Here is a 21402-nt window from a genome sequence, read left to right as displayed (position 1 = left end):
GGCAGAAAGAGAAGGAGAAAAACATCGATGCGCTGCCTCTCGCACCCACACAGCACTCCCCCAGACCGAGGATCCGGCCCTGCAACCCAGGCATGTGCCCTGACTGGGAATCAAACTGATACCCCCCTGGTTCGCAGGCTGGAGCTCAATCCACTGAGCCACACCAGCCAGGGCTCTTTCTTCTTTTTAAATTGTGTCTGTCTCTGTAAGTTGCTATAAGCCCTTTTTGGAACAAGGGGCATAAGAACATAATTTATTGGCCAATAAAGAAAAAGACAGCCTTCTGCTTTTAAAAGGTCTAAGTCTTTGCTGTGGTGTTTCGGGCATGTCACAGGCTTGTGCAGCTCAGTGGTCACCGGTGCTCACGAGGTTCATATCTCATGAGTGAGGGACTCCCCTTCTTCCCACTCCTGTTTTGGAGGTTCCCCTACCCTCTCCCACCCACAGGATCCGTTTTCTCATTTCCTTTGGCCAGAGCAAGGGATGTCTCCTGGTTCTGCACTGCAGCTCTCACTGGAGACCATGAGAAGAAAGAGGAAAAACAATTGAAAGCCACCCCAGGAAGTTGGCTTTTCAAATGTTGACTCTTCACAATCTGCTTTGGTTTCTTTTTCAGAGTCCTTTAGTACTTGATTTTGTCTGCTCTCCAGATCCTAGTTGTGATCACTAGGTGACGTGGGCTTCTAAACTATCATTTTAAACTTTAAAATAAATTAAATATCATGGCTAGAAAGAACTCAAGGATCTAGTAATTTTATATCCTCCCGTCAAGGGCATAAGACTGTTTTTAGGGTAATTTGAATTTGTATGTTTAGCCTGAGGTCCAGAAAGATAAGCAGACAGAGCTTCTGAGGGGGCCTACTAAGATTTGTAAGTCCTCTCGTATCTCTTCACTGCTCACTTAGTAGCAAGCTGGCATTGAATGTCAAAGCAGTAAACCGCAGTAGAAGTCACTCAACAATTTCATTTGACAGAAGAGGCAATGAAGGCCCCAGCGGGAAATAATTTGTGCTGTCACTCAGGAAGTGCACAGCAAAGATAGGACCAGAACTCGGCTTCTTTAATACAGTTAACTCAAGCATCTGGTAACAACTTTAGTTTCCTAAGTGGTAACTAATGTGCTTGGCTAATTGCTGATTTCAAGGAGGAGATGATATATGAAGCCTGAGGGAATGGGAAGCTTTATGTACTGGGAGGAAAGGCAGATTGCAGCTTTTGAACTTGCTATGACTTTGGTCAAGTGACTTGCTCTTTCTAAGCCCCAATCTGTCCTTAAACAGAAGTAGTAGTAGGACCTATTGTGAACCCTGAGAAAAAAGACACCTACTAAGAAGGGCTCCTGGTGGCTAACTGGGCTCAAATTAAAAAAAAAAAAAAAGCAATGCCTAGTAGGCTTTCTGCAGAGGGACCTCTGCACAAAATGCACTTCAGGAAGAGGCCTACACTGTCTTCCTGCCATCTGAGCCAGCCCTTATAAAGGAGTCCCTGGAATCCTGTTTCAACCAAAAGAACTGAGGTTTTTCCTGTCCAATTGGAGCTGCACAGCTCTGACCAATCAGAGTGGCTCTATTCTGACCAATCAGTACAGTGTCTTTTAGACGAATCAAATTTTAATGATTTGGAGTTCTTATTTGCATGAGGATGGACTAGTCTGGGACTAGGGGCCAGGTGGGACTTGGTGTCAATATAAAGCAGCTCCCCTTCCCACCCAAGACTGAAGTCTGTTTCCCCAGAGAAGACCAGGACAGGGTTGACTGGACCAGGACAGAGCTGAGCTGACTAGCTGGAGAGAGGCCTAGCCCCAGGGTGGCTTCCCAGCCATGCTGTATCACAACTGAGCAGTTCCACAGCTGTGCTGTACCGTCAGTGAGCTGTTTGCACTGAATAAAATATCCTTCACCGCACCCCAGCTGAGAGTTCCTATTGGCGTTGAATTGGCTCCAACAACCATCAGCTGACACCATACAGGCTTTTTTGTTTGGGTTCTAAGAGATAAAATTTATAAGCATTTAGCAAATGGCTGGTTTAATAAATATAGATTTGTTTGGTTGTTATTGTCATTTGAAATTCACAAGTGCCCCTTTGAAATGCTTTTTAAAAAATATTTTATTTATTTATTTTTAGAGAGAGGAAGGGAGGGAGAAAGAGAAAGAGAGAAACATCAATGTGTGGTTGCCTCTCACATGGCCCCCACTGGGCACGTGGTCCACAACCTAGGCATGTGCCCTGACTGGGAATTGAAACTGCGATGTTTTGGTTCGCAGCCTGTGCTCAATCTACTGAGCTATGCCAGCCAGGGCTTGAAATGCTTTTTAAGAAAGTCTAAGCATTTATCATGTGCTGAGATCTAGTGTAAATGAATGCATTATGAAAGAAAGTCTTTTCCGGGTGAGGCTGCTGGTGTCCTTAGTGACCTCTCATGTGTGTCGCTGTCTTATCTACCTCTCAGGCTAGGCCAGCGGTTTTCAGTCTTGTTCACCTCATGGCACATATAAACCAATTACCAAAATTCTGTGGCACACCGAAAAATATATTTTTCCTGATCTGACAAAAAATAGTATAACTTTGATTCATTCACACCTAATGGTTACTGTTGTGTTGGCTGTTGCCATTTTTTAAATTTGACAATCTAAGGAAAAAGAGGTCCATGCCCCTGACTAAAATGGGGAGATAGTGCATGTTTTAAAAACTCTTGCCACACACTGGTTGCTGTGGCACACCACTTGAAAATCGCTGGCCTAATTTAAGGCTTGAAAATTAGCCTTAAAGGGATGAATCCCTACTCTTCAACTTCCACCCTCATCCTTGGGGTGTCAGAATGAATTTTTATTGATATTGTTTCAATATCACTCAGTACACGATGACCTGCCATGTATGAGGCTCTTTCTGGTACACTCCCCACCCTTCTTTTCCTGGGAAAGACGTTTTAGACCTGGGGACAAAAGGATAAAAGGGGTATGCTGACACCTGGGGTGGAAGGAGCCCCTCCCCTAAGCTTCATTTCTCTGAATACCCATTTCCCATTAACCAGGCTAGGTCACTTATTGGAGAGTTTATTACAAAATAAGGAGAGGCATCTGAGGAAGATTCACTCATCATAGAATTTCGGCAGCTCATTGCCCAGGATCACTCGATGGTCCACACCAGCAGCTGTAATAGTGGCCAGGTATATGACACCCCCACTAGAGCCATCCCGGCCCATGGCCAGAGTAATAGCTGCAGAGGATTAAAGTTGGAGAGAGAGGGAGAGAGAGAATGGCTCAACTTCAAAGGTCATTTCCTTCCCCTCCTGTCCATATGCCTACTACCACCTCCTGACCTCAAAACCCATCTCCTAGAGAGGCATATTAGGTGGTGTGTTAATAAACCAACTTAAAAGTAAAACAAAAAAAGCAAAAAAAATCCAAATCCCACCTTATATGAAATATCTCTGAATGTCCATGGTCTCAATATTCCTACCACGATCCATTTCAAGCTATAAATAGCTTAAGCAGAAGCTCCCAAATCCTTGAATATTTGACAGTTGGCTTTCATGAGCTAGCCCAAGACAGCTCCAGCACACCACTGGTTCTTATAGTAACCACTTATCTTAATTTGGTGCACACAGAACTTTGTCCTGAAGTCCCATCTATATAGTTTAGCATTTGTCCTGCCCCCTTTCACTTTCAAAAGTGTCCCAGTTTGGACATTAAATTAAATGGTCACCCGACATATTCCTCTTCCTGTTCCTCCTACTCTACATCCTTCCCACGTTAAAACCCCTCCCCCGGTACCCTTTCACTCGGTTAATTACCATCTGTGGTGAAGCGCCTGCACTCCTCAGGAGACATGCCTGGTTTATATGCTGCATCCACATAACCATAGATATAGGTGCTCCCAGAGCCACCAATTGCAAAGGGCTGTCGAGTCAGCATTCCGTCCAGGGTTCCATATACCTGGGGTAGGCATCCTCAAGTCAGACTAAAGAAGCACCAATCCTCTTCTTGCCACTGAGACAAGCAGGTGGTCTCCATGGTTTGCAGTGAAGCATCAGTATCTCATACCCCCATCAGTGCAGACTGCCCCATGTTTTTAGAGGCAGAGTCTTTGGAACTCAATGCTAGACGGACAAATGACCTTCAGCTCCCTCTCAAGGGGAGTGGGGAATCCCAAGGGAAAGAGTGCACTGGGAGAGACTCACCTGGCCACCTTCGCGTTGGTCCCAGCCAGCTACCATGAGATGTGCAGACAGATCCTCCCGGTATTTGTAGCTGATATTTCTCACCACGTTTGCAGCAGCGAGAACAAGCGGAGGTTCTTCCAGTTCCATCCTGAAGGAAATGTTAGAAAGAAGGGTCAATATAATTTCCTGCTGTTCTACCCTTGTGTGCCATTATCATCTGCCTTGCCAAGTGACACCTGAAACCTGTAGCTGCAATAGGGGTCAAACTCCAGCTCCCCTCCCACATGTGCAGGGGAATCAAACCACACCACCAACTGGTAAGAAGATTTCAGCCGTTCCCCTCCTTTACCTTGTTCCACCCACCACTTGCTCCCTGCCCAGTGATATGACTCTCTGGGCTACCAGAGCCCTGTCCTTGTGGGTAAAAGCAGATAAGCATTACTTCCACCCCAGTGGCCTTGGTTTCCCATAGGGTGACATGATACATGAGCCATATCATCATTTTCTCCCTCATTATTTATATTAGGATAGTGATGTACAGTTTTCAAACTGCCTTCACATCTATCATATGATTCTCAAAATAACTATCTGGTGAGTTGGGTAGGTACTATTATCTCCACTTTATGGATGTGGGAATCATCCCGGAGACATGCAAGTGCCAGTTAAAAGTTAATAAAAGCAGAAGTTAAAACCAGAATTTTTCTTTAAGTTTCCAGTGCAGTGCTCCTGGAACAGGGCACTCACTGTATGGGGGTCCACTGGTTGGGGGAGCTCTAGCAGAGGTAGTGTGAGGACCCCAAAGCTTCATACCCATGGAGCTCCAGCTGGTAGGCAGCCATGTCGGCCACAGCCTGGGCGTCGGCAGCTGAACCAGAGAGCGCACAGTAGATGCGATCGTGTAAAGGGGACAGCTTGTCAAACACCCGGTTCACCACGGCCTGTCTGTAGAGAGGAGTTAACAATCATCGACATTAGAGTTTCAGGAGAGCGTCCAGTGTTTCCCAAATTTATTTGACAGGAGAACAGCACAGAGTGCATGCAATTTAATGTTTGGATTAAAGCAGGAAGCCAAACATCATCTCAAGTAAATGAACCACTGCAAGTAATCAAAATTACACTTATGTTCAGGCTTAGATTTTATAAGATAAAAAATACTAAGTTAAGAATAATGCTACTCTTATCAATTTTTCTTTACTGTTAACCATCCTGAGGAAGTTATGTGTTCTATGGAACATAAAGTAATATTGCTTTAATATCATATTCATTTTTCATGTGAAGAAACTGGCAAGGAGGGAGAAAGACACAATTAGTTCAACATGTGACAGATGAGAAACCAGGATACCTGCTTGTCAGAACCATCTTTTCTATCTCTAAATATAGATGGATAGCGGGTCCCTCAGGTCTCTATCTGTATCCCTTTCTCAGACCCTGTTCCCTCCAGGGACAGGCCACACAGCATTCAGGTCCTGGCTCTCCTCCGTGAATTCAGAGACCCAAGTACCCACCCACCCAATATCTTATTATAGTGACCTTTCTGAAAGGTTAACTCCATTTCTCCAGAGTTCTAGTTCAACATGCTCTTCATGAATGGGTAAAAAACTGCATATTTGGGGCCCTTAGCTTCTTTCCAAAGCATATACCTTCACTGATACTTACCCTGCAGACACCCGAGAATCAGAACCCACCACAACACCTCCATGGAACTCTACTGCCATAATGGTTGTCTGCAGAGACACAGAGAATGGATGTCAGAGTAAGAAGAGCCCTGATTCCCTCAGGTCAGAGGTGAGGGGACATTCCCAGAGAGGGGAGGGGACTGGCTCAAGGTCACACATTTATTCAGGCCAGATCTGACTCCCAGTATAGGACTTTTCTCCATCTTCCCATTTTCTCCATTGTCCCTCCTGGCTGCAAGGGAGTGCCACAGCCTGGCCATGGTGCAGCACAGGAGGGACTGCAGCGTATGCCCCAACCTTCCGAGTGGAATCCTTCCCACTGCAAAGAGAGAGGTGGGGGTGAGGCTCCTAGAGGCAGAAGTCTGGTTCAGGGGGCCCTTCCAAGCACCAGTGAGGCAGCCCCACAAGTGAATTACAATCTCCACATGTGCTTGTATGTGTGCAGATGTGGTACAGACCCGACAGAGCAACTACTGTGACCTTGGAAACAAGTTCAGGTCTATATTGGGCCCAGAACCCTCCACCCACACCCTCCTTAATTAGGATTGAGCCCGTCAGTTTAATGAACACAGGAAAGCATTGAGGGGGGCCTCGGTCAGCAGGGCAGTGTCTTAAGGAAGGAGGAAAGCAGGAAAGCACATGAGGCAGTTGAAAACAAAGATTTCATTCAAGGATTTCTGACGAAGAGGTAAACAGATACTCAGCAGTCAGAAGAGATCTGTACCAAGAAATGATTTGAAGAGTTTGAGCTGACTTTTCCAGGTCAAGAAAAGAAATTATGGAAGTGTAAAGGAGGATAAAGGTACACTTTTCCCACTTTCATTGAGTTGGAAAAAGCCTTAAAGATCCCCGGTTCAAATGAGAAACTGAGTCAGAGAAGGTAAGTGACTTGTCCAAGGTCACATAATTAATAGCAGACCTGAGACTAGAATCTAGGTCTAACTGCCATGTCCTGATGGGCTTCTATTTCCTACTTTCTACAGCCCATTGGCAGCAATGGGAGGTTTTCTAATTTCTCACCACTCCGTAAATTACTCTGGCCCTCAGGGATACTGTCTACTGTCCAAGCAGTGTTTTCCTGAACACTGATTTACCTACTGATTTACTGAATAGAGGCCCAGAGGACAGGGGCAACCACACCCTCAGGGTTAATCCTCTGTAACAAAGTGCCCCCAAGAGAAGGCGGTGGCAGTAGTCTGGGAGCAGAAGCCAGCCAGCGTGGGGCTGCCATCCCCCACCCCTCCGGCAAAGTCCTCGGCACGTGCAGAGCAGTGGGCAGGGATGGGAGCTGGCACCCTTCTGGGCCAAGCTGGAAAAGAGCACCACCGTCTCACATGGAACCCCCATTACCAGTGCTGGGGCCCTGATTACCCAGGTGCCAGTTTATCAAAAGTCTGCGTGATGAGTTGGCCCTTCTCATTCAGTGCCCGTATTACCCTCTCCCAAATGCTGTCCTATTTCACCCGGGGCACCATTTCCTTATCTCCTTGAACCGTCTCTAATCCTCTGCCTAGGTTTAACCACCCCTTTTTCTAGCTAGAGTGAAAGCGAAAGCGCTTTAGAGCTTCCAGCTAAGAGCCAAAGCACCCCCTTCTCCACCAGCCTCGCGGGCCCAGGCCCCTCGGGGGCCCCTAGATGATCCCCTTCGGAACACAAATGCCCTATATTCATTGCGGTGACTGGGGCACTGAGGACTACAAGCTACCTCCTCACTGTTGTTAGTCTCCGCATTCACTCCTTGGTGCTTCCAGAGCCCCCAGTCGCTCCACCTCCTCCACCCTTCTGCTAACTCTCAAGCCCAGACTGATTACCCCAGTGTGGACTTCTCCGGCCCGGGGTAAATCCCCCGTTGGTGGTCCCGCCCGCAGCATCACGGCGCCGCACTGCTCGCTGCCAGGGGCACTGAATTCTGACCTGGGACTGTGAGCAGCGAGCAGCCTGCAGCTCCGCCCCTTCGCCACGCCCGCCAGGGGGCGCTAAAGTCCTCTCCTTGTGGCTCGCACCTAGGCGCTAACCCGTGTGGGGCAGATCTGCCTGGAGACTGGTGACCAAAGAGCCCCGCCCTGAGGCTGGGGTAGGAAAGTCTGGACAAGTGGATTAGCTAGAGGCAGCCAGGAAAGGAGGAGGGGCGGGTGTGAGTGATGGAGAAGGGAGAGGACCGACGCTGCTCCTCAGAACCTCAGGTCTGATTTCCACGCCCTTTCTCAAGATAGTCTGGGCTGGCACGTCGGTAAGTGGGCGGGCCTAGGGAGCCCAAGGCGCTTTCATTTTCACTTTCCCCTAAACCGCCCGCTTCTAGCCAGCGCCACTAGGCTGAGCCGGTTCCCGGGACTTTCCGGGAGCAGCGCCCCGGCCCGCCCTTCTCCCACGCCAGTCCCGCGCGCCCGGGAGGGGACTCTGGCAGCACAGCGAGACTCCAGTCCAGCCCGGACCGCAGAGAGTCCCGGGCCCGGCGGGATCCCGGCGCGCAATGGCTAGCTCAGGGTCCCCCGCTCCGTGCGGGTGCCTCTGCCTCTCTCGAGCTTCCCTCGCGTGGCTGGGGGCAGCCCTGCTGCTTCTCGCCGACTGGGTGCTGCTCCGGCCGGCGCTGCCCAGAGTATCGTCCCTGCTGGTGCCCGCCGCTTTGCCGCTGCTCCGGGTCTGGGTGGTGGGCCTGAGCCGCTGGGCTGGGCTGTGGCTGGGGGCCCGTGGGGTCCTCGGGGCCACAGCTGGCACCAAGAGTGAAAGCAGAGGAGTCCAGGGATGGCTGCCTTCTTTGGAGCCACTGGCGGCGGCTTTGGGCTTGGCCCTGCCGGGACTTGCCTTGTTCCGTGAACTGAGCTCGTGGAGAGGCCCCAGGGACGCCGACAGCACCGGGCTACTGCACTGGGGAAGTCGCCTCGACGTCTTCGCCCTAAGCTATGCGGCGGCACTGCCCGCAGCTGCCCTGTGGCTTAAACTTAGGAGCCTTTGGGTGCGGGGATGCCGCGGCAGTTCAGGAGACGTTGTGCGTCGGCTTCTAGGCTGCCTGGGCTCAGAGATACGCCGCCTTCCGCCCTTTCTGGTCCTATTGATCCTCTCCTGTCTTGGTAAGGGATTCAGGGGAGAGGGACGCGCGCTAGGGGACTGGGCAGGAATCAAGAGGCATGGTCAGTGAGATAGGTTAGTGAGTTCTGGGAAATGTGGATCGGGGGAAGACGACCCAGCTCCGGCGTTGAGGATGCCAGCTCCGGACAGGGCGGGAGTCAGGAGTCAGGACTCCAGGCACTGCTTCATTGGACGGCCCGGGGCAGGGCCTTTCCTCTCGGGCAGCGTCTTCCATACACGTGCATCTTGCTCCATGACCTCTAGGCTTCCTAATTCAACTCGTAAGGGTCTGACGGGGCCCCAGGACTGCGAGTTCCAGGGAGGCCTGTTCAGGCGCAGGGTTCTGCTCTCTGTGTTGTTCCTGCGCCGCCCTCCCCGACATGCGTGAGGGGTGGAAGAGGGCTGCGCTGGGGCAGACTGATCCTGGCTGACCTGAGACTTGATCTTTGTGACTGACACGTCTCTCCTCTCCCTCCCCAGGCGAGATGGCCATTCCATTCTTCACCGGCCGCCTCACTGATTGGATTCTACAAGATGGGACAGACGCTGCCTTCACTCAAAACATAACTCTCATGTGCATTCTCACCATAGCCAGGTCTGCGGCCCGCGGGGGAAGGCTGAAAATGGGGGACTCTGAAAAAGTGCCCTCCGAAGTATACTTCTGTGGGAACCTTCTCCCTGCTCCTCGAACACGCCCTGACCCTCCACCTTCTGTCTCTGTCTCTCTCTAGTGCAGTGCTGGAGTTCCTGAGTGATGGGATCTACAACTGCACCATGGGCCACGTGCACAGCCGCTTGCAGAGCGAGGTGTTCGGTGCCGTCCTCCGCCAGGAAACAGAGTTTTTCCAACAGAACCAAACAGGTTTCTCCTGGAACTCCTTTTTTATACATCTGCATATTAGTTATATCCCCATGGGTCCCCTTTTACTTACAGCCTTGATCTCCCTCTCACACATAGAGGTTGTCATTTCTTATTCCTGGTGTACCTCTAGGGCACAACATTGCACTCTTTGCCTTCAGAAAAAAACTGGTTTTCCACCCAAGACTTTTACATAAATTTACCACTACATGTGTATTTAGAAGAATTGGCAACCCTGGAAGTTTTGAGATCACAGAGCCCAAGTTCCTCATTTTACAGAAAAGGAAACTGAGGCCTAGACTCTAAATGCTGAAATGTGCATGGTCACATATGGTTAGAGATGAACTTCGGGACCAAACCCATTTTTTGATTTCTAATTCAGTGCTTGGTAGAAATCTAACAGGGGTGCAGAGAACCAGAATTCTTAGCATTACAGAAATAAAAAGTCTCTTTCTGCCTGCATACAGCGGGAGGCTCAATAAGTAGAAAGGAGGAGTGAACCATAGAGGCCCATGTAGTCTTATTCGGTAGAAGTCATCAGCATCACAGGTCCTGGACTGCTCTCCAGCAGGACCCTCCTTTTTCTCCAGCTCTGTCACATGATCAACTTAAGCTATCACAGCCTATGTGTGCAGAGGGGGATGCACAAGTTCAAGGAACACAAATCTTCCTAGAAGTGGGAGTTTACATGGGTGTCAGTTTCTGTATAGTTAAATGAAGGCTTTTAGCCAGACTTTCCCACTCTAACACACTCTCCCTGTATTGGAATCTTAGAACTTCCCTGTATCCCCGACTTTCTTTTCCCCATCCCCCTTAGAAATCCATGTTGACACCCCTCCCCCTGGCATCCTGGCTCACTGCCAGTCCCTCTCATTCCTCTGAGACCCTCAGTCACTCCACTGTGTTTTCCCCAACCCCTCGCAGGAGCCATCACATCTCGGATAACAGAGGATACGTCCACCCTGAGCGAGTCTCTGAGTGAGAAGCTGAGCCTATTGCTGTGGTACCTGGTGCGGGGGCTGTGTCTCTTGGGGCTCATGCTCTGGGGATCACTGTCCCTCACCGTCGTCACCCTAGTTGCCTTGCCTCTGCTTTTCCTCCTGCCTGAGAAGCTGGGGAAGTGGTACCAGGTATGTCCAGGGAGTTGCCTCAACCTACACAGACTCTCATCTCCCACTCAGTTCCTCTCAGATTTCTTTCCTGGCACCTCAGTGATTCTCCACCCAGAGACACAGGACTCCTTGTCTCTGTAGTCTGTGTTCCCACACTCAGTGGGAGTGTTGCTCTTCATATTCTCAGTGTCTTCTAACTTCTGCCCACAACTGGTCTTTAAGAACATGATTGCTAAGCTAATCTCAAGAATATGATTCCCACCACTGCCCCCACCACCCCTGCCATCAACCTCCCGAGTCATTTTCTTCTCTTCTGGATCCCTTTTTTATCCAAGGGGTAGATCTGTGTCTCTTTTACTTCTCTCCTACCCCTCTGCCTCTTCTCATCCTTAAACCTTTAACCAGGTAACCCAGGTACTAGTTTCTTTGTGGTTTGCCAATCCTGTGTGGCATCTCTTGTCTGTCTCCACAGGTACTGGCAGCACAGGTGCAGGAATCTCTGGCAAAGTCCAGCCAGGTGGCCATTGAAGTTTTGTCAGCTATGCCTACGGTCCGGAGCTTTGCCAACGAGGAGGGTGAGGCCCAGAAGTTCAGGCAAAAACAGCAGGAAATGAAGGCACTCAACCAGAAAGAGGCCCTGGCCTATGCAGTTAACCTCTGGACTACCAGTGTGAGCACCTGGAGATGAATGCCCTTTCCCTTGTTCCCAGGGTGCCTTGGGTCCATTCCCTTTTCTGTGACCCTGCTCCACACTCCTCTTCCCCTGGGCAATGGTTGGTTCAGTGTTCTCATCCTAGCAATCTGAGGCTCAATCACCCTACTCGGTGTTCCTGACCCATGCTCCCTTTTTAGGCTAGAAGGCTTCCTCTCACTGTGATAGACAAAAACTACCCAACCCCCTTTTAGGAAGATGCCATGTCTTCCAGTCCTAGTACCTCCCCTTGTTTCTCAGGGGTTGTTCAATAAGCCACAAATTCCTACATCTGGGCCTGCCTCATGCTGGGACTGTGTGGATGTGCTAGTGAGAGCCATGGAAGTAGCAGAGCCAAGGATGGGGTGGCATCTGTGATGTCCTCAAAAAAGAACTAGACCAGCATTCACAAGTTCCCGGCTTGGTGCCGCATTCACTAACTCTGTGACCATGGCCTTGTAACTTATCTTCTCTGAGACTGTTTTGTCACTTTAAAAAATGGTATACACTTAACCTTGTTTATAGAGCTCTTGATATGAATGTTAGATTATTCATGGAAGCCTTTTTTGAAGAGCAAAATGCTCCCCAAACAAGGCGATAATAATGATGGTGGTGGTGATAACGATGACTTCTATCATGTGTAATTGAATAAGACTCCATGGGTCCCTGTGGTTCATTCTTTCCTCCATCTGAGCCTCTTGCCATCACTGGGGGGAAAGGAACTTTATATCTCCTTAATGCTAAGGATTCTGGTTCTTTCTTCATTAGATTTCTACCACAATCCCTTTTCTCTGTGGTTTCTCCACAGATCTCAGGGATGCTGCTGAAGGTGGTAATCCTCTATATTGGCGGGCAGCTGGTGACAAGTGGGGTTGTGAGCAGTGGGAACCTTGTCACATTTGTCCTCTACCAGATGCAGTTCACCTCAGCCGTTGAGGTGAGCTCCTTCCAGTTTCACTCCCTGGTGCTCCTCCTTCTCTTCCATCACCATCCGTGTCACTCTCCTTCCATTCTTTACCTTTCTCGTATCACATAACCCCTGGCAACTAGATTAGGTGCCTCTGCCACTCACTATTCATGACTCCCTTCCAGGTACTGCTCTCCACCTACCCCAGTGTGCTGAAGGCTGTGGGCTCCTCAGAGAAAATATTTGAGTACATGGACCGGATCCCTTGCTGCCCAGCCAATGGTGTGTTGACTCCTGCAAACTTGGAGGGTCTTGTTCAGTTCCAGGATGTCTCCTTCGCCTACCCCAATCGCCCAGATGTCCCAGTGCTGCAGGTATAACCTCCCAGTCCTTGCATTCCACCACCCACTCTTTCACTCTACCATCCTAAACTGTCTTTCTCACTGCAGCCTGCTTAACCAGATACAGAGAGATCCTTCCTAGCCCCTCAAAGGCAAAGATGGGCATCACCTATTCCATAAAACTGCCCCAAATTGAAGAACCAGTTTGGGTTTCTAAGGGGAATGGCAGAGGAGGCCCTCAGAGAGGAAGCTCTCACATCCTAAGGAATTGCTAAAGCAAAATCTGGCCTCCAGCCTCCTATCATTCCTATTTCTTGTCTTTTGTGATTTTGAATGTGAATTTTTCCTGTTTTCTCATGGTACCTGATAGCAAGTGTGTGGCATGGTGGTGCTTAGTCTTTGTTCCTGTCTCAGCTTCATCTTTCTTCCCTACTGTGTGCATGTGGGAGAGTAGGAGTGACTGTATTTCCCCATTTTGCTCCTTTTCCCCCTGTGGTAAAACATCATGTGATGTAACAGACAGTGACATCCTCAGGTCTAGGGGCCTCAGGCTGCCTCTTACTGTGTGATTGATCCTCTGGCACCCAGGGGCTGACGTTCACCCTGCGTCCTGGTGAGGTGATGGCACTGGTGGGGCCCAATGGGTCTGGGAAGAGCACAGTGGCCGCCCTGCTGCAGAATCTGTACCAGCCCACTGAGGGGAAGCTGCTGCTGGATGGGAAGCCCCTGCCCCAATATGAACACCACTACCTGCACCGACAGGTGAGCAGAAAGGTGGTCTGGGGAAGGGTGGGGAGCACCAAGTAAGAAGAATATTCTCACTAAGCACTCACTGAATACTCTGAAAGGAGGGTTAAGGAATGAGGGGAGACCTTGGGTGGAGATGGGAATGTGGTCAGGAGAGAGAGTGTGTAATTTTGTGGTAAGATACCAGTGCAGATTTTGAGCCTCTAATTTCTATACAGCTACTCCAGTATTCCTTGTTCCTTGACTCTTCATCATATTTTTTCCCAGGTAGCTGCAGTGGGACAAGAACCAGTGTTATTTGGAAGAAGTTTCCAAGAAAATATCGCTTATGGCCTGATCCAGAAGCCAACTATGGAGGAAGTCATAGCTGCTGCAGTGGAGTCCAGGGCCCACAGTTTCATCTCTGGACTCCCTCAGGGCTACAGCACAGGTGCTCTCTCCACTCTTGTCACCACCCAGGCATCTGGACCTTGGAACTCCAGTAGTCTTGTGTTTATTCATCAGTTCTTCTCATCCCACTGACATCAGTTTGAAGTTTTAAGATCTCGTTCCCATGGTTCCTGCATCCACACATCCTCAGAACTCCCCCACTTTCCCAGAGTCTCCCGTGTCCAACTGCATCCACGTACTCCTTGTTCCGTGATTCTTTGTCATATTTTGTCTTGGGTGGCGCAGTCCTCGGCGTGTGTGCATGTGTGTGTGTATAAGTAGAGAATGGGTCTACATGTGGTTATCCAGCTGTCACCTTGGTTCTTGTCTGTGCAGAGGTAGGCGAGGCTGGGAGCCAGCTATCAGGGGGTCAGCGACAGGCAGTGGCCTTGGCTCGAGCATTGATCCGAAAACCACGTGTACTCATCCTAGACGATGCTACCAGTGCCCTGGATGCAAACAACCAGTTATGGGTGAGACAGTCCTCTTCTTAATGCCAGTATCCCACCAATCATCCTTCCTTCCTTCTCTCATGTCACGTTAGTTATATTAACATCATAATTATTCAAACTGGTCCTTGCAATTCTCAGCTTCTATTAGCTTCTCCCCAAGATGTGTAAAACCAGTTACAAGAAAGTATCTGCATTCTCAGGATTTCTGAATCCAGAAGTAAGGAAAAAACATCCTAATATCAATATTAATATTAACTGAGTTTATACCATTGCAGGCATGCTACTGGGCCCATTGCATGCACTGTCTCACTCGTTTATTCATCGTGAATGCAGTGAGCTGGGTGCTGCCATCCTCTTTCTGCAGAGGATGAAATGGAGGCTAAGAGAGGTTGAATAACCTGTCTAATGGCATTCATCTGTTGAGTAGCAGATCCTGGACCCAAATTCAAGTCTGCCTAACTTGAATGCTCACGCCCTTTACCACTAAGTTATATTTCTTTAAAACAATATAAAAATTCCCAGTCCATAGGTAGAAACACTGTTTAATACTATTTTCTCTTTTCTTATTAGTTTTACCCTAGGACTCTGACTTTTATTCCACCGTTGCCCCCTCATGTAAAGTCCTTAACAAATCAAAGATTTTACAGAGAAACACTCAGAACTGAGTCTTCTTTGACCCCCATCCCATGGGGCTGTTGACACAAATGGCAGTGATCCTGGTGAGGTCTGTCCTGGCTCAGGAAAAACAGATGTCTCCCTGGGCGGGGAGTGGTCCCCAGCTCTGACGGAGTCCATGTCCTTTCTCAGGTGGAGCAGCTCCTCTATCAAAGTCCTGAGCGGTGCTCCAGGTCTGTGCTTCTCATCACCCAATGTCTCAGCTTGGTGGAAAAGGCTGACCACATCCTCTTCCTGGAAGGAGGCACCATCTGCGAGGCAGGAACGCACCAGCAGCTCATGATGAACAGGAAACGCTACTGGACGATGGTGCAGGCTCCTGGTGGGTTAGGTGCTCCAGAATGAAAGACTTCTCATCGCCCTCTCCTTTTTTCCTCCTTTGTATACTGGAGAATTTGGGAACAAAGATCTTACCAGAGTCGCAGAGTTGTCAGGAGTGACATCCTAAAATGACCTCCTCTAGGTGATACTTGAAATTCTGCCATGAATATTACCCTGTCTTGAAGATCCTCTTGAAAAAACAGATTCCCTGGAAGAAAACCTGGTTTATAACTAATTCCTTAGTATAACTAGGTGGACAGCCAGGGTCAGTGTGGATAGCACTCTGAAAATATTTATAATATAAAGAAAGGAAAGATCAGCTAGTGCCAATGAAACCAAAGGCATATATATGCTGGCCCATAAGTACCTTGTAGAGTTTTTGGTATTTATAATAAAACTGGTGTTTTGTACTGTGGTTTCTTGCGTTTTCAGCGCACCAAATGACTCACTGACTTCTGCAGCGCACGTTTCAGGAGCCTGGCGTCTTCTCTTTAGTATCCTCCGTATTTCACAGCCCGGTGTGAGCCATCTTTTCCCTTAAGTGTTCTGTATCCTATGGTTGCCCCTCCACTTCCCAGTCCCCCCATGCCCACCCCCAAGGATGGGCCAGACTGGGATATGGCGCCTTCTAAGGTACTAGCAGCAGCGCTCACAGCCATGGCCTTTCTAAGGTGGAAGGTAAGGGCCAGCGCGGTTACAGGAAGCGCAAGTGCGCGAGGGGAGGACCTCGCGCTTCACTTCGCTGTTCAGGTCCTTTCGTATAGGGTCCCACCCGCAGCGCCACCGAAGTGGCACCTGTCTGGCAAGCCTCAGCACAGTGGCCAGGGTTATCTAGAAAATCCCTTCCAATTAGGGAGGGCCATGGTTTGTGACGGTAACAGTTGCTGGGCAGATTAGGCCAGTACAGGTTGCAAAGAGAGGCGGGGTTTAGAGGGCTCTGAGTTTTAAACTCAGCTTTGCTCAATCAAGCAAGAATTAAGCTAGGAGGTGTGGGCAGAAACGGCAGTTCTTGTGGGTGGCTACAAGTTTGGGAGACCGCTGAACCCTGAGAAGCCGTATGAAAGGCCACGTGGAAAGATGTAGAGTCTGCGCTCTCTCCTTGGTGCCCCCTTCCCCCACACGCAGGCGGTATATTATGTTGCCTCAAGACTTGTCTTCAAGACTCAGTGCCTCCACTTAACTCCTACACCTCCCCCACTTTTAAAAAATGATGCTCATGTGAACACCCCTCCTCCACCCCGGACATGAAACTGCTCGCAGCCTCTTTCTTGCTGACATCCAGCCCTCTGGTCGAGGCTACATCTTTAGATGATACGGCCCATTGCCTGTACTGTTTCACTACCCACTCCGTAACTTCCCAGAGGGTGCCCCGAGCTGTTGGTGTCTCTCACGGTAATCTCATCGCTAGGGGGGCTTTCGAAGCCGCTCCATCTCTTCATTTCTTGTGAGTCTATCACCCATTGTTTCCCCAGCCTTCCTGAAGGCGGAGCAGAGAAGTTTATCCCCAATATAATAAAATATACCTGGTGCCCAGACACCCACTAGCTTCTCGGAAAGGTCAGTGGGATGTGGAAAGGATTCTGGTTCCCTCCCCTTAAGGCTGAGGGCTTTCGCTTTCACTTCCTCCAGCGGGTGCGGGCAGATCTCCCGGTGCTAGGCGATCATGGCGCTGCAGGCGGTGTGCGGAGCCCCCCGAGGACAGTCGGAGGACTGGGCTTCCCCCCTTTGGGGAAGCCGGCATTGCTCGGACCCAGGACACTACAGTTTCTCTATGCGATCTCCGGAGCTCGCCCTCCCCCGGGGAATGCAGGTCAGGGCTGTAAGAGAACCCTGGGGGAGGCACGGCGAGGGCGCGGAGGAACCGAGGGTCTGTCTGGAGACGGCCCAGAGGCGGGGAAACGCGGAGCGGGCCATCCTTGAGCCTTGGAAAGCCACGAACAGGGAAGGGGCCACGTGGGACTCGCGACTGACCATCTGAGGGTTAGAGGTGTGGGATCAGGACAAAGTTAGAGGTGCGTGGGTGCGCACATGGAAAGACAGGAGCGCTTTCCTTTCGGACCGCCTCACACACAAAGCACGAAGCCTTTCTCACGGGACTGTCCTATGATACAGGGGCTGTGCAGTGCCTTGGAAAACCTATAAACATGGGCGGTTAGCCTTGCCTTAAAAAGTCACTCACTGGGTGACTGGGATCAAGTCGCCCAGACTAGATTTTGGGACTCCTCAGTAAAGTAGGGATACTAGTGATAAATGTGTTTTGTGAAGGTTAGATGACCTATTAAAAATTATTAAAGTCACCCTTAAAAGTTTTAGTTATGATAACATTTATTTTCTTTTGGAAACAATTGGTGTCACATGCCTCTTTTTTCCTTCTCCTGGGGCCATTTCCTTGTAGAGATGGGTTATTAACCATTCCATTTACTCATGGTGGGAGAATCGCTGTGTATCTCCTCACCAGAACACTCTAAGACCCTTTCTGGGAGCCTCTTGCATCAGAAGTTTTCATTGCCCCTTTCTCTGCCTCTTCTCTCTGACTAGCCCACTGAATTCTTCCAGTCTCTGGGTGGGAATGGAGAAAGAAACGTTCAGATTGAGATGGCCCATGGCACTACCACCCTCGCCTTCAAGTTCCAACATGGAGTGATTGTGGCTGTGGATTCTCGGGCTTCCGCTGGGAATTACATTGGTGAGAGCCCTGTCCCAGCAGGCCGACTCTGGGGAGCTGGGCCCTCTTCTCAGCAGGGGCCCAACTTCTGCACCAGAATGGAAGCAAATATTGAAGTAAGACACACAGGGAAAGGTGTGGGGTCATTCTTGTTCTCTCAAAACTCCATCTTCTTCCAGACACCTTAAGGGTGAAAAAGGTGATTGAGATTAACCCTTACCTGCTGGGCACCATGTCTGGCTGTGCAGCGGACTGTCAGTACTGGGAGCGGCTGCTGGCGAAGGAGTGCAGGTAAGTGGGGCCTCTCTTCCCCCTTCTAAGGCTACTGGTTGATTCTGGATCCTAGATCTTCCAAACCGCTAACCCTTTCCCCCTGTGCTAACTCAGAATATTAGCTCGAATGTAGGTTTGCTCAAAATAGCCTTTTGGTGATAACCTCCCCCCAAACTCACTTGGTGTTATCAATAAGCCAGATAATTTGTCAATTATTTAGCACTGTTGCCATCAATCCTGGTGGGGTGGTATCATTACTAGACATTCTTTATGTGGTTTAGATACTTTAAATCTCAAATCTCTTCCTGATTCTTAGATCCTACAAAGCCATTCCCTTAGAATGCTTATCTCCTTAATTACTTCCTGCCCATCAAGTAGGCAGCTCACAGACCTCACCTTCTGCCACCTCTAAGCCCTCTGCCCCCACCACCCTGTCCTCACCCAGGCTGTATTATCTGCGAAATGGCGAGCGGATCTCAGTGTCAGCAGCCTCCAAACTGCTCTCCAACATGATGTGTCAGTACCGGGGCATGGGCCTCTCCATGGGCAGCATGATCTGTGGCTGGGACAAGAAGGTGGGTGCTCTCATTTCTCATATTGCCCCCCTATTGTTGAGAGATTAGTTCCCCACTGTACATTCCCATTCCCTCCCCTGTAAGGTATGTGGTGCTTAGGGTGCTCTGTCATTGGTATAAGGCTGTCCCTGCATATCCATGGCCATTTCTGGATCCAGATGTTTCAAAAGCTTGTCCCTTTTGATACACTAGCTGACTTGAAGTTTATTCTCCCCCCTTCCAAAGTTCTATGATTGTTACAAAAGTCCTGTCGTAGCTCAAATATTCTTGTGGTAAACTTTTCTTCTTTTGTCTACTTTTTGTGATTCATACTTGAAACTGTGTGTGACCAGCAACTCCCTCTGTTTCCAACCTGTACCCTTCTTGCATCCATTAGGGTCCTGGACTCTACTACGTGGATGAAAATGGGACTCGGTTCTCTGGAAGAATGTTCTCCACTGGTAGTGGGAACAGCTATGCCTATGGGGTCATGGATAGTGGCTACCGGCCCAATCTTAGCCCTGAAGAGGCCTATGACCTGGGCCGTAGGGCTATTGTTCATGCTACCCACCGAGACAGCTATTCTGGAGGCGTTGTCAATAGTAAGACCAGTGGTCCCACTGGCAAGCCCGGGTGGGGAAGGGGGATTTGATGTTGGGAGACTGGGGGAGGCAGAGGGACAGGGAGGAGGTTTTCAGGGTCGGAAGAGGGACACTGAAGTCTCAGTAACAAAGGCTGTGGTGTGTGCGCTCTTGTCAGGGCCTTAAACACAACATCATTAATAAGAACTTGCTGAAGTGAAAGGTGACTCCATGTTCTTTCTCATTTGTCCACAGTGTACCACATGAAGGAGGATGGCTGGGTGAAGGTGGAAAGTACAGATGTCAGTGACTTGATGCACCAGTACCGGGAGGCCAGTCAGTAACAGTGGTGGCGGCTGGGCAGGCTCTGGAACCTGAGCCAGCTTAGCCTCCAGGAGAAAGGGAGGCCCAACCTGAGCCCAGAGACAAGGAACCTGCATCCAGAGGGGTTGGAGCAACGTTTATCTCACACATGTTCTCTGTTTCAAAGAGCATCCCCCCACCTCAACCATCTGGGTGCCCCCCACTAAGCACAATAAAGGAAAAACGGTTATAACAACCTCTGTATTGTGGCTGAGTGGGCTTGGTGGTTGGAACGGGAAATAAAGAAAAACGTTTCCTGAGAAGACAGACTCAAACCCCTACCTAAGAAATGGGGCCTCACCAAATATTTCTCCTGGGTTCCCTCCCCCCCCCACCCCATCATCTCTTCAGGACCTCAGGAAGCCTGACCGTTGTTATCTGTGGACACTTGTTCGAAATTTAATTCAGGTTAGGGCACCTAGAACAACTGTTTTTGAATTAGTAGAGTTAGATGAAAAAGCTTCCACCGTGAATGTGTGTGGTAATTGTAAACACGGTACCATTGACCTCTAATAGCACTTTGGAGATACTGGATATTGAATATAATATAGACATTAGAGGTTCGGTTTCACAATGTGTCACGCTTAATTGTAAGATGACAGGACCCTGACTGAAGAGGAAGAGATAAGGAGGACGCCCTCAACTGGGAACTCTGAGGAAAAAGTAAGGGGTTTAGAAAAATGAGACAAACATTGAGATTTTTCTGGAGTAGGCTGGAACATGGACGATTCACCTCTCAGAAGGAAAGTCAGTAAAAGGAAGAACTTGAAAGTAGGAAGTAGCTGAGCATGAAGTGTTTTTTCATTAGGGAGAGACCCTTAAATTCCCAGAAAGGGCAGGGGTGGAGAAATTTTAGTAATCCCTCACTTTGAATTTCTCCCCTTCCCCATTATCTTCAATCTGAAGTGATTCATTGGTAGTCAGACCAATGTTTGCAAAGGGGGTCCGGAATCCCAGTGATCACCTCTTTGTTTCAACCTGAAGAGCCAGTTCTGGAATCAACAAACTTGCACACTCCCTAGACAGGCTCCGGGTCAGGCAGGGCCTAGGGACCCCTGATGACTGCTCTAGTCAGTGTTAAACCAAACCAAGAAACCAAGTCCATTCTCTCACGTGCGGAAGGTGCTCCAACATAATTTGGAACACACGCCTAGAGGCCTTTCAACACCGGCTCTGCCCAAGGTGCTGTGTTAAGGGCGAATGAGGGTCAGGGCCTTCTCAGCTCAAAATCTGTAAGTGGAAACCCTCTTAGGTCCCAGTGAGAGTGGCTGCTGCCTTCTGCTTAGGAGACCCCATGTGCTTTTCTGCTCAGAACTTGGCTGTTTTTACCCCAAGACCCTAAAACTGGAGTTTGGGTAGGGAAGAGGGCACTTTTCAAAACAGGTTCAAAGCTTGAGGTAGTTAGTCATCGAGGTAAGACAACCCAGTGGTTCTCCGATTAGAAAGCAGCCCAATCCTTGAAAAAGCTTTACTAAGTGACAATTTTTAAAAATTGCAATAGTTTTCTACTAGAGTAACAGTTGTTGCT

General features: G+C 49.4%; 3 protein-coding genes across 4 annotated transcripts; 2 read left to right on the top strand and 1 right to left on the bottom strand.

The window, feature by feature from the left end:
• Positions 1-3037: 3037 nt before the first annotated feature.
• Positions 3038-7794, bottom strand: PSMB9 (proteasome 20S subunit beta 9). Its single transcript, XM_028510393.2, has 6 exons — positions 7650-7794; positions 5819-5886; positions 4973-5104; positions 4181-4310; positions 3794-3935; positions 3038-3216 (listed from the first exon to the last, which is right to left on the bottom strand). The coding sequence occupies exons 1-6, from the start codon at positions 7707-7709 to the stop codon at positions 3089-3091; spliced, it is 660 nt and encodes a 219-aa protein (XP_028366194.1). The 5' UTR covers positions 7710-7794; the 3' UTR covers positions 3038-3088.
• A 177-nt stretch (positions 7795-7971) lies between these two features.
• TAP1 (transporter 1, ATP binding cassette subfamily B member) lies at positions 7972-15853 on the top strand. 2 transcript variants are annotated; one of them, XM_036023891.1, is made up of 11 exons: positions 7972-8068; positions 9385-9499; positions 9636-9766; positions 10688-10893; positions 11348-11545; positions 12375-12503; positions 12659-12847; positions 13403-13576; positions 13829-13991; positions 14327-14463; positions 15250-15853. In XM_036023891.1, exons 2-11 carry the CDS (start codon positions 9390-9392, stop codon positions 15460-15462), a joined length of 1650 nt encoding a protein of 549 aa, XP_035879784.1. In that variant the 5' UTR covers positions 7972-8068; positions 9385-9389; the 3' UTR covers positions 15463-15853. The 2 variants fall into 2 exon arrangements, with proteins under 2 accessions (XP_035879784.1, XP_028365866.1); XM_028510065.1 differs by lacking the exon at positions 7972-8068 and adding an exon at positions 8099-8906.
• Positions 15854-16815: 962 nt separating this feature from the next.
• Positions 16816-20070, top strand: PSMB8 (proteasome 20S subunit beta 8). The gene is made up of 6 exons (XM_028509645.2): positions 16816-17248; positions 17977-18124; positions 18283-18394; positions 18822-18951; positions 19328-19532; positions 19767-20070. Exons 1-6 carry the CDS (start codon positions 17102-17104, stop codon positions 19853-19855), a joined length of 831 nt encoding a protein of 276 aa, XP_028365446.1. The 5' UTR covers positions 16816-17101; the 3' UTR covers positions 19856-20070.
• Positions 20071-21402: the final 1332 nt, after the last annotated feature.

This window comes from Phyllostomus discolor, chromosome 4 (assembly GCF_004126475.2).
Source record: "Phyllostomus discolor isolate MPI-MPIP mPhyDis1 chromosome 4, mPhyDis1.pri.v3, whole genome shotgun sequence".
Classification (NCBI taxonomy): domain Eukaryota; kingdom Metazoa; phylum Chordata; class Mammalia; order Chiroptera; family Phyllostomidae; genus Phyllostomus; species Phyllostomus discolor.
Note: the sequence above shows the minus strand (reverse complement) of the source record. Positions and strands in the feature narration are given on the sequence as shown.